General features: G+C 38.8%; 1 protein-coding gene across 1 annotated transcript in view; it reads left to right on the top strand.

Annotated features, from left to right (window-relative positions):
- The window catches only part of LOC132390839 (NEDD4 family-interacting protein 1-like), a 110,418-nt gene that overhangs the window by 17,015 nt on the left and 80,679 nt on the right, over nt 1-12,724 (top strand). The window contains exons 3-4 of the mRNA XM_059963381.1: nt 365-489; nt 3,491-3,557. Of these exons, the coding sequence (XP_059819364.1) occupies nt 365-489; nt 3,491-3,557 (192 nt within the window). The remainder of the gene's footprint in view (nt 1-364; nt 490-3,490; nt 3,558-12,724) is intronic.

Here is a 12,724-nt window from a genome sequence, read left to right as displayed (position 1 = left end):
GCAAGGCACACAAAATGCTGGAGGAACTCAACAGGTCAGGCAGCATCTATGGAAAAGAATAAACAGTTGATATTTCAGGCCAATACCCTTCCTCAGGACTGAAAAGGAAGGGGGGAGATGCTTATAAAGATGTCATCTTTTTTTCCCAAGTAAATTTTATATTTAACATTACACAAATGTGTTTGGTCAGAAATCTGAGCCACGTTCTCTGTTTTGCTTCCAATAATGCCAAGCACAAATTCTACGTCATAACGATGTCATTTCTTTACATATAGGTGCTCTTGCCAGACAGTGTAAATAGCAATGTTTGGACTTCCATTAACTCTTCCAAATTATTGACTATTTTCATATTGTTTTGTTCTAGTTGCGTTCATATTTAACTGGATTGGATTCTTTTTAACCTTCTGCTCAACCAATACAATTGCAGGAAGATATGGGGCCATTTCTGGATTTGGGCTGTCCCTTATAAAGTGGATTCTCATTGCTAGGGTAAGTATTCACTATCTGCAAAAAAGCCATGCATAATTTGGTAAAAGTCTTCCCTTTATTTGATTGTTAATGTTTTGACAATAGCTGTGCTTAAGAATGGGATGGTGAGCATTATTATTCTTGAGAGTATCTACATATTAAGGCCATTACTGGCCTTGGAGCAAAAACTAAGTGTGCTTGTACCTTGGGAAAATCATGGGTTTTAGCTGGGATTTCTATAATGCCTTGAAATATCTGTTTTGGATCAAAAAGTTTTAAATATGCTAGTTCCCCAAATTTGAAGGAAATTTTATGTGCAGGATGCTTTTAATTATATTTGCCTAAATTCCAAGGGTGTAGAGAACCTTCATAGCATAGATAAGTTTTATGGAGAGTTAACTAATTACAGAAGGGTAGTTTCTATTCATAGGATGTCCAGTAGAGAACTGGACTGGTGAGAAGAGATGGGAAGGAACTTATAATCTGATAACGTTATTGAAGGGCTAACATACTGTATCCATAGAACAGTATGGTGCTAGAACAGGCCTTTCAACCCAGTAAACCTGCGGTAACAATGGTACCAATCTAAACTAATCCTACTTGCTTGCACATGGTCCATATTCCTCTATTAGGCACATATTCTAATCCATCAGACCCTAACACTCCAACTATGCAACTTTTGATAGTTTTGTTGGACTAACAAACTAACAAGGTTTGTCCCACATCTCTATATAGCTAAAGTACTCCAAAGCCAATAAATTACTATCACAAATATCGATAGATACATTTCATTAAACGACCACTTTAAAAAGATTCTTTACTAATAACTAGAAAACTGAAAATACAGCTGTTCATATGCATGTTGGGAGATCACTTCTCTTGTTCAATGGTTCTAAAACTATAAGGTATAGTCACTCGCTGAAAAGATTCAAGATTTAGAATTATAATCAAAGAATTTTGTTTTCACTTAGAAGCATGTTAGACTTTGAACTTATCCAGAGTGTGATGATGTTCAGTCACAGAGTTAATTCAGGGTTGAGATTGATAGAAAGTCTGCATATTGATATAGGCTATGGAAACTGGGATCAGAATGGGAAAGTGGAGTTTAGGTAGAATATCAGTAAAGGATTTCTCAAAAGGCAAAGCAGACTCAACGTACCTAGACATTCTACAAGCATGTGAAGAGCAAGAGGATAAGATGTGAAAGAATAGGACCTATCAAGTGTGACAGTGGGAAAGTGTGTATGGAACCGAAGGAAATAGCGGAGGTACTTAATGAATACTTTACTTCAGTATTCACTATGGAAAAGGATCTTAGTGATTGTAGTGATGACTTGCAGCAGACTGAAAAGCTTGCGCATGTAGATATTAAGAAAGAGGATGTGCTGAAGCTTTTGGAAAGCACCAAGTTGGATAAATCACCAGGACTGGATGAGATGTACACCAGGCTACTGTGGGAGGTGAGGGAGAACATTGCTGAGCCTCTGGTGATCTTTTCATCATCAATGGGGACGGGAGAGGTTCCAGAGGATTAGAGGTTTGTGGATGTTGTTCCTTTATTCAAGAAAGGGAGTAGAGATAACCCAGGAAATTATAGACCAGTGAGCCTTACCTCAGTGGTTGGTGAGTTGATGGAGAAGATGCTGAAAGGCAGCACTTATGGACATTTGGAGAGGTATAATTTGATTATGAGTAGTCAGCATGGCTTTGTAAATGGCAGGTTGTGCCTTATGAGTCTGATAGAATTTTTTGAGGATGTGACTAAACACATTGATGAAGAAAGAGCAGTAGATGTAGTGTTTATGGATTTCAGCAAGGCTTTTGATAAGGTACCCCATGCAAGGCTTATTGAGAAAGTAAGAAGGCATGGGATCCAAGGGGACATTGCTTTGTGGATCCAGAACTGTCTTGCCCACAGAAGGCAAAGAGTGGTTGTAGACGGGTCATATTGATGCATGGCGGTCCAATGGAGTGCCTCAGGAATCTGTTCTGGGACCCTTACTCTCCATGATTTTTATAAATGAGCTGGATGAGGAAGTGGGGGGATGGGTTAGTAAATTTGCTGATGACTCAAAGGTTGAGGGTGTTGTGGATAGTGTGGAGAGCTGTCAGAGATTATAGTGGGACATTGATAGGATGCAAGACTGAGTTGAGAAGTGGCAGATGGAGTTCATCCCAGCTGTGAAGTGGTTCATTTTGGTAGGACAAATATGATGGCAGAATATAGTATTAATGGTAAGACACTTGGCAGTGTGGAGGATCAGAGGGATCTTGGGGTCCGAGTCAAAGCAGCTGCGCAGGTTGACTCTATGGTTAAGAAGGCGTACGGTGTATTGGCCTTCATTAATCGTGGAATTGAACTTAGGAGCCGAGGGGTAATGTTGCAGCTCTACAGGACCCTGGTCAGACCTCACTTGGAGTACTGTGCTCAGTTCTGGTTGCCTCACTACAGGAGGGATGTGGAAGCCATAGAAAGGGTGCAGAGGAGATTTACAAGGATGTTTGCCTGGATTGGGGAGCATGTCTTATGAGAATGGGTTGAGTGAACTCAGCCTTTTCTCTTTAGAGCAATGGAGGGTGAGAGGTTATCTAGTAGCAGTGTATAAGGTGATGAGAGGCATTGATCATGTGGACAGTCAGCTTTTTTCCCAGGGCTGAAATGGTTGCCACAAGAGGACACAGGTTTAAGGTGCTGGGGAGTAGGCATAGAGGAGATGTCAGGGGTAAGCTTTTTACTCAGAGAGTGGTAAATGCATGGAATGGGCTGCCAGCAAAGGTGGTGAAGGTGGATATGATAGGGTATTTTAAGAGACTTTTGGATAGGTACATGCTTAGAAAAATAGAGGGCTATAGGTAAGCCTAAGGTAGGGACATGTTTGGCTCAACTTTGTGGGCCGAAGGGCCTGTATTGTGCTGTAGGTTTTCTATCTTTCTATGTTTCTATGTACCTTTTGCTTCTTAAACCTCAGAGTTGGGTTTTCATACAGAATATTCTTATAATTGCATACATTTGCATTTTCAGTTCTCCGATTATTTTTTCGGTTATTTTGAGGGTAAACTATGGCTCTGGTGGAGTTTTCTGGCTGTTGGTAAGTTATCTTCCAATTTAAGTTGATGTGTTATATTTGCTAAAGCTTATTTCTTTGAATGGAGTTTGTTGTGAGTTGGACATACGTATTGATATGTGTGAAAATGGAAATAGCATTTCTCATAGCTTCAAACTGCCTTTGGTAATATCAGCAGTCAAATACTTAAAATGGTCTTACTGATTTTTCTGCTATTTTGGTAGAGATGTTAGTCAATTAATTACATTAATATCTAGATAAAATGAAGAGATTTAAAATGTTATCTAAATATCTTTTGTTTCCTAATTTACAAAGAATAATTTCTAGATAATAAATACACCTCTCCCCAATTTATTATGTGCAATGTAACAAGGAAGTTTTACTCTGCACCATTTATTATGTTCTCATGAAAGGTTCTTAAGTTTCAGCACAAAAAGAAAGATATCTACATGCTCATTACTTCAGTTAATAGCTTTGCATCTGATTTGGGCTGTTAGTTTGCTCTTTAGTTTATCACAGGTTTTATGGATATCTTCCATTGTTAATGAAATGTCACAGGAGGATGCCATGGTGTTTTTCTCTTTATGTGACTGAATTCCTCCAATACACAGCAATAGATCTACACCTTACGTCATTGGTGATTTGATTTTACTCAGTACTTTGGGTACCACATTCTTGTGACTTCTTTTCTGGCTGTTGGTAAGTTATCAAAGTGGGATTAACTCTAGGCACTACCAATGTGGTTGTCTGTAACATGAAGTGATGATACAATGTCAAACCTCAGATATCAGTAACTTGATAAAACATAGGATGTCTTGTTGAAACTTTCAGATTTTAATGGCTTTTGTACTGCAAGAGTTCCCAGAGCTCTCACAGATGTGGTAAATCATAGGGTATTTACTTGTTGAATTTGAAAAGGATGACTGAAAAGATTGTTATAGGTTTGGTCACTTGTCACATTGACAGCTGTGTTTCCATCAGCCTGCATGAGTTACAAATGATCATTTTACTTGTGGCTTAATGCTTAGAAGATCATGGCTAACAATAAATGGGAACTCAGCAAATATGTTTATCTCTGCTATATCTTAATTACATGCTCTGATGAATTCTTAAGCACTAAATATTATTTCATTTTTTCATTAGCATATTGAACCTAAAGTGACTTTATTGTATGTTATCTGTGATTCCAAACAGTAATTTTAATTTAACAAAGCCATTTCTCCCATACTTGAAACTTGTATGGCATGAGGCTAGGTCTATAACTTGCATTCATAACGTAGATACAAATAGTGCAGGCATACTGAATGTACTGTTTCCTAAACATATATTTTTGATGTTTCTTGACTTGTACAAATTTGGATTAGTCAGATTGGGTATAAGAAATTGTTGTCTTCTCAATGGTTGCGAAGTTAAGTGGCAGTCTTTCTCAGTTTACCTGAACAACTACCGTACAAGATTCTACACGGAGAATCAAACATCAATATCACAAGTCTTCTTGGCTGGCACTGTCGCATTAAATATTCAAACCAACACCATCTGCCCTTCTAGATTCTTCATCCTGTTGCTCATGTATATTGTAACTGGTTCACCCAAGTAACTAATTAATTACATAGATATGGGCAAAACGCTGCTGCTTCCTTACTGGCTATTCTCAGAACTATACATGCTGCTCTTAAAAAAGAAAATCTAACCAGGCACAGCAATAATCTGTCGTATCCAGACTGTGTTTGTGTGATTGTCTTTAACAGAGCTGATCCAAATCTGAATTTTATTGTATAACTTTGATGAGAGGTTCAATGAACGATTTTGCTCTAGTTGTATAAACGTGATTTCAAGGGCCCGAAGTATTCTCTGCCTATCACTCAGCTGCATTTTCTCCTGCTGGAGTAGACACTAGACATGTTTAACTTGATTCATTGGATTATTATTGTCGCATGTAATAATAAGGCCAGGTGAAAACTTTATTTTGCATGCAACCCATACAGATCATTTCATAACATCAGTACATCGAGTAGTACATGGGAAATTCAGTAACAGAGAGCAAAAGATAGTATTACCAGTTACAGAGAAAGAGTAGTGCAGACAGGCAATCAGATGCAAAGCCATGATGAGGTGAACTGTGAAGTTAGGAGTCTATCTTAATATCAAATATATCCATTCTATAGTTCAATAACAGCAGAATAGAGGCTTTCCTTATTTTTTGAGTTGAAAGTCAAAGTAAAGTTTATTAGTAAAGTAGGCTTATCTTACCATATACTACTTTGAGATTTATTTTCTTCAGGGCATTTGCAGGAAAATAATTTATGAAAAATTATATATAAACTAAGACTGACAAATAACCAATGTGCAAAAAAAAAACAAATTATGCAAAAAATAGTACTGAGATTGAGAGTCATAAGGAGTACTTATAAATGAGTCTGTAGGTTGCAGAATCAGTTCAGGGTTGTGGTAAGTGAAGTTTTCCCAAACCGGTTTAAGAGTCTGATGGTTGTAGGGTGGTAATAGATTTTGAACCTGGCAGTGTGCAACCTAAGTCTTCTTACCTCCTGCCCCATGGAAGTAGTGAGAAGAGAGTATGAGGAGAGTCCTTGATGATGGGTGCTATTTTCTTGTGGGAGCTCTCCATGTCAATTTGCTCAATGGTGGGGTGGGGTTTCTTTCTGATGGCCCTATGTGCTGGTCCCAGAACAAGTCACCTAAAATGAATATGCCTAGGTTTTAAAGCTACTGATCCTCCCCACCTCTGATCGCTTAATGAGGACCAGTGCTCTGGCTTCATCCTCCTGTAGTCGATAATCAGATTTTTGGTTTTGCTGACATTGATTAAGAGGTTGCCGTTGCAGCACGATTTAAACAGATTTTCTATTTTCCCGCTAAATGTCAGTTTGTCACCACTTTTTATTCGGCCAACAACAGTAGAATCACCTGCAAACTTAAGTACTTCACTGGAGCTGTACTTAGCCAGAGAATCATAGGTATAAAGTTAGCAAAGCAGTGGGCAAAGCACACAACCCTGGAGCACCCCTGTGATGATGGTGATTGTGGAGATGTTGTTGCCAAACCGTACTGATTGGGATCTGCAGGTGAGGAAATTGAGGATCCAGTTGCACAAGGAGATATTGAGGCCTAGGTCTTGGAGCTTAGTGATGAGCTTGAAGAGGATGAGATGTTGAATGCTAAGCTGCAGTGAATGAAGATCAGTCTGGTGTACGCACCTTCCTTGACCTTGTTTCCAGAGCTGAGTGAAAGGCCAATGAAATGATATCTGATGTTGACCAATTGTGATGTTCACTCCTCAGGCATATGTGCTTCATAACCAACACCACGAAGCACTTCATTGTGGTGGATGTAAGTGCTGTGTCTCTGAGGGCCTGCTTTTTGAAGATGCCCTTGATGCTCGGGAAGCTAATGCCCATGATGGAGCAGGCAGAGTTAACAACTTTCTGCAGCTTGTTCAGAACCTGTGCAGTGGCCCCTCCATACCAGATGGTGATACAACCAGTTAGAATGCTCCATTAGTACATCTGTAGAAATTTGCAAGTGTCTTTGGTGATAACCAAGTGTTCTCAACCTCCCAAAGAAATATAGACACTGTCATGCCTTCTTTGTAATTGCATCAATATGTTGGGCAGAAGATAGATCGGCAGAGTTGTTGACAACCAGGAACTTGAATCTGCTCACTCTTTCCATTGCTGATTTCTCAATAAGGACTGGTGTGTGTTCCCTCGACTTCCCCTTCCTGAAGTCCACAATCAATTCCTTGGTCTTACTGATGACTGCCATTCAATAACATCATAACCAAGTTTCTTTGGTTTCAGTTCCATTTTCCACATCTGTGCCCTTAACCCTATGGTTCAAAATTCTATTAATTTTGAATACATTTGAAGATTCAGCAGCCAAAGTTTTTTTTTTAACATAGGTTCCCAAGAACTTCAGCCTTCTAGTAATCTGCCTCCACCCTCATTGATAATTGTTCACCCCAAGACCCTGGGAAGTGTAGGCAACTTCCTCTATCTTGGGAGCTACCCCTTGGTGAAGATAAACATCAGTGATAAAATACACCACAGCCTTCAATGTGTCAGCACCATTAGTCACTTCCTGCTCTATCTGTGAACATTTGCCTCATCAGTGAGCTCAGATCCCACAAAGAATTTAAGTTAGGCATGATTTGCCCTTTACCATGAATAAAAGCTGGTTTTTCTGTGAGCAAACTGTGACTGTTGTATTGCTAACCACTGTGTATGAAGTCATTCTGTTGATGAATTTGGGCTTGCAGCCACTCTGAGGAGGTTCTGATGCTGGAAAACAGTGCTCGTAAACAATAAAAACTCACCTCAAAATAATCAGAGGATTTGAGAAAAAAGAATAAATTTGCAACACCGCACTAATTTTTAATATCATAATTTCATTATTTGATATTTCTAGTCTTGTCATTAATAGGCAAATCACAATCTAATCTTTAAAATACAGTGGAGCGATGGTGGGAAAGGAGTCAACTATTCAAATCCCTTTAAACCAAATAGAACATATATAATTCTGCATCTTCAGATTTCCTCGTGTTTGCATATATAATTCTTGTTTAGGCTTTATTTATTTAGTGTGATATAAAATTTTATACTGACTGATGCCCCTGAAACTGTTCACTACATTTTTTTTGGTCACCACTGAATTTATGGAAATTTGAAATCTTTAGCTATGGGTAAATAACTTCTACTCATCTGTAACTCTTAGGTAATTGAGGATGGTATAGGTAAATTCACAAAAAGCATTTTCATTTATAAAAGTCTATTCAGAGTAAAGTTAGCATATGCCAGTGAAAGACAGCCTAAGTGTAGGTAGATTTTCCGTGAAATTTCTAATAGACAGATACGTAATGGTTCAATTTGTCTGATGGGCTGACTTTCATTGACTACTTTTTATCTGTTTGACAGAAAGTAAGTCTGGAACTTCTGTGCATGCTTAGTCAACAATGGAGTGGCATGAGAATGTAGTGGGTAGTGTAACTTCATTACAGTGCCAGCAATCAGAAGATCAGTATTCAATTCTCAATGCTGACTGTAAGGAGTCTGTATGTACTCCCCCCATGTCGTGTGGGTTTCCTCCGGGTGCTCTGGTTTCCTCCCAAAAATGTATGGGTTAGGGTTAATAAGTTGGGGCATGCTATGGCATGCACTGGAAGCATGGCAACAATGCAGTCTGCCCCCAGCACATATTTGGATAGGGTTGGTTGTTGACGGAAATAACACATTTCACTGTATGTTTGATGTATGTGTTGAAAAAGCTAATCAATAACATTTTGAGCTTATTAATGGATGTAGCCATTAGATCCATATAGATCCTTAATAGGCTTTACCTCATGATTGAAGGTGATTCATTTTGTAGGTACTGAGGTGCCACAGACAGAATGCAGTCACTGAGATTACTCAGAGTGCAGTTGGTGCAGTGTTCATGATCCCCATTAATTTGATTGGTGTTGCTGGGTGGCAGATGAGGAAGCAGGGTAGTAGTCCTTTGTTAGCAGGATCAGATAAAGGCTAGCCATGAGATGACCACAGGCTTTATCTGTGAGTGATAAACCTATGCCAGTCAGATATGGCCCAGGATAGTCGATCAATAACAAACACAGAAATTCTGCAGATGCTGTAAATCCAGGGTAAAACACAGAAAATGCTGGAGGAACTCAGCAGGTCAAGCAGCATATATGGAAAGGAATAAGGAGCCAGTGTTGCTATCGGGCCCTGCATTTTGTGACTGGTGGTCTACCAACACTATTTTTCGTTATTTGGGTGAGTTATGTTGAGGTAACACAATGGTATTGCAAGAAGAATTGCTGCCTCGCAGCTCAGTTCCATTCTGATCTCTATTAATTTCTGTGTGGAGTCTGCAACTTCCTGCTGCCACTATGTGAGTTTCCTCCAAGTACTCTAGTATCCTCCCACATCCCAAAAGTGTGCAGGTCAGTAAGTTAGCTGTGGACAGAATGTTGCACATTGTTTTTAGATGAATGGTAGAATCTGAGGTGAGCTGACAGGAATGAAGGAAAAATAAAATAGGATTAGTGTAATTAAATTGGTGCTTGATCGTCAGTGCGGACTTGGCTCCAGGGGTCAGTTTCCATGTTGTATGACTCTGTGACTAAATAAATATCAACTGTTTGAGAATTAAGGACAATCCTATGATTGACCATTATATAATACATGTACTAATAAAGCTTACAGATATTATAACTATGACATGGTTCAATAAATTGCAGTTTCCACTTGATGCACTTTTTGTATATATTGGTTGCTTTTTCTGTGTTAGGTTGGTTAAAAACAAACAAGTCTATTGCCACATGAGGGCACTGTGGTCATTTTCAGAAACCAGTTGATTAATTTGATATTTACATATCCAGAGACTTGCACACAAAGTCAACATTTAACATGGATAATCAAATTACATCAAGTAATTGCTAACGATAATCAATTTTGTTCTACATATTAATGTCAATTTAGCATATATTAATATTATAAAAGAATGATTTTTGTTCATTGTCATCAATGCATTATTTGGTAAAGTTAACTTGCAACCACAAAGCTTTAGAAATGATTTTTTACTGAATACAAGCAAGGTAACCTTGTGCAAATTTAAATTAACCTATTTGAGATAATGGCTTTCAATAATCTTGCACCTTATACCTGTGTTGCCCTGGGTTTATGATCTGGAGTCATTCATGTGCTTTGTAACTCAATCTCAGGTGGCTATTTTCCTTCCACTGGGGACTTATGGGCATTTCATTATTAAATGTTGTGCTATAAATGGCCTTGAGGTGCTGCATTTTCTGTTAATTCATTGAAAAATAAGTTTGTTCTCTGGTCTTAATGAGACATATTTGAAATAAGGTTGCTTGTAACTGGCAAAAACCTTTCTGTGACAAAGTTCAATTATATTGAATTTGAACAAAGACGGCAAGGTAAATGTTCACAGCTTTCAATGACAGAAATGGTAACCAGGTAACATATTTTTAAGGACCAGAGGATAGATGATAAAAAAAATCTATGATCTGAAATGTTCTCATTGAAAAGGCAGTGAAAGGAATTTCTATGGTACATTGGAAACAGTTAGAAACACTCTTTCAAAGAACTGAGACAGCTACAATATAATAACGAGACTTGTCCAGTCTGTACAATTCTTTAGGAATTACAACTTTGAGCTCAACTAAAGGATTTAAGGAATATTCTAGTTAAGTTTACCTGAATGTTGGTAATATGGAAGTTTCTTGCAGGTGCCAACCTTTGGATGAGCCATTTTTCAACATAATTGTATAAGGGCTAAGAGTGTAAAAACAAGCCTGAAGGCTTTGTGTGTCAGTGCGAGGAGCATTCGTAACAAGGTGGATGAATTGAATGTGCAGATAGTTATTAATGAATATGATATAGTTGGGATCACGGAGACATGGCTCCAGGGTGACCAAGGATGGGAGCTCAACATCCAGGGATATTCAATATTCAGCAGGGATAGACAGGAAAGAAAAGGAGGTGGGGTAGTATTGCTGGTTAGAGGGGAGATTAACGCAATAGAAAGGAAGGACATTAGCCTGGAGGATGTGGAATTGTTATGGGTAGAGCTGCATAACACTAAGGGGCAGAAAACACTGTTGGGAGTTGTATACAGGCCACCTAACAGTAGTAGTGAGGTTGGGGATGGCATTAAACAGGAAATTAGGAATGCGTGCAATAAAGGAACAGTAGTTATAATGGGTGACTTCAATCTACATATAGATTGGGTGAACCAAATTGGTAAGGGTGCTGAGGAAGAGGATTTCTTGGAATGTATACGGGATGGTTTTCTGAACCAACATGTCGAGGAACCAACTAGAGAGCAGGTCATTCTAGATTGGGTATTGAGCAATGAGAAAGGGTTACTTAGCAATCTTGTCGTGCGAGGCCCCTTGGGCAAGAGTGACCATAATAGGTGGAGTTCTTCATTAAGATGGAAAGTGACATAGTTAATTCAGAAACAAAGGTTCTGAACTTAAAGAAGGGTAACTTTAAAGGTATGAGACGTGAATTAGCTAACATAGACTGGCAAATGATACTTAAAGGTTTGATGGTGGACATGCAATGGCAAGCATTTAAAGATCGCATGGATGAACTACAAAAATTGTTCATCCCAGTTTGGTAAAAGAATAAACCAGGGAAGGTAGTGCACCTGTGGCTGACAAGGGAAATTAGGGATAGTTTCAAGTCCAAAGAAGAAACATACAAATTAGCCAGAAAAAGCGGCACACCTGGGGACTGGGAGAAATTCAGAGTCTAGCAGAGGAGGACAAAGGGCTTAATTAGGAAAGGGAAAAAAGATTATGAGAAAAAGCTGGCAGGGAACATAAAAACTGACTGTAAAAGCTTTTATAGATACATGAAAAGCAAAAGATTGGTCAAGACAAATGTAGGTCCTTTACAGTCAGAAACAGGTGAATTGATCATAGGGAACAAAGACATGGCAGACCAATTGAATAACTACTTTGGTTCTGTCTTCACTATGAGGACATAAATAATCTTCCGGAAATAGTAAGGGACCGAGGGTCTAGTGAGATGGAGGAACTGAGGGAAATACATGTTAGTAGGGAAATGGTGTTAGGTAAATTGAAGAGATTAAAGGTAGATAAATCCCTAGGGCCAGATGGTCTGCATCCCAGAGTGCTTAAGGAAGTAGCCCAAGAAATAGTGGATGCATTAGTGATAATTTTACAAAACTCCTTAGATTCTGGATTAGTTCCTGAGGATTGGAGGGTGGCTAATGTAACTCCACTTTTTAAAAAAGGAGGGAGAGAGAAACCAGGGTATTATAGATCGGTTAGTCTGACATCGGTGGTGGGGAAAATGCTAGAGTCGGTTATCAAAGATGTGATAACAACCCATTTGGAAAAAGGTGAAATCATCGGACAAAGTCAGCATGGATTTGTGAAAGGAAAATCATGTCTGACGAATCTTATAGAATTTTTCGAAGATGTAACTAGTAGAGTGGATAGGGGAGAGCCAGTGGATGTGGTATATTTAGATTTTCGAAAGGCTTTTGACAAGGTCCCACACAGGAGATTAGTGTGCAAACTTAAAGCACACGGTATTGGGGGTATGGTATTGATGTGGATAGAGAATTAGTTGGCAGACAGGAAGCAAAGAGTGGGAGTAAACAGGACCTTTTCAGAATGG

Source organism: Hypanus sabinus, chromosome 3, assembly GCF_030144855.1.
Source record: "Hypanus sabinus isolate sHypSab1 chromosome 3, sHypSab1.hap1, whole genome shotgun sequence".
Classification (NCBI taxonomy): domain Eukaryota; kingdom Metazoa; phylum Chordata; class Chondrichthyes; order Myliobatiformes; family Dasyatidae; genus Hypanus; species Hypanus sabinus.
This window is presented reverse-complemented; position numbering and strand designations above follow the sequence as displayed.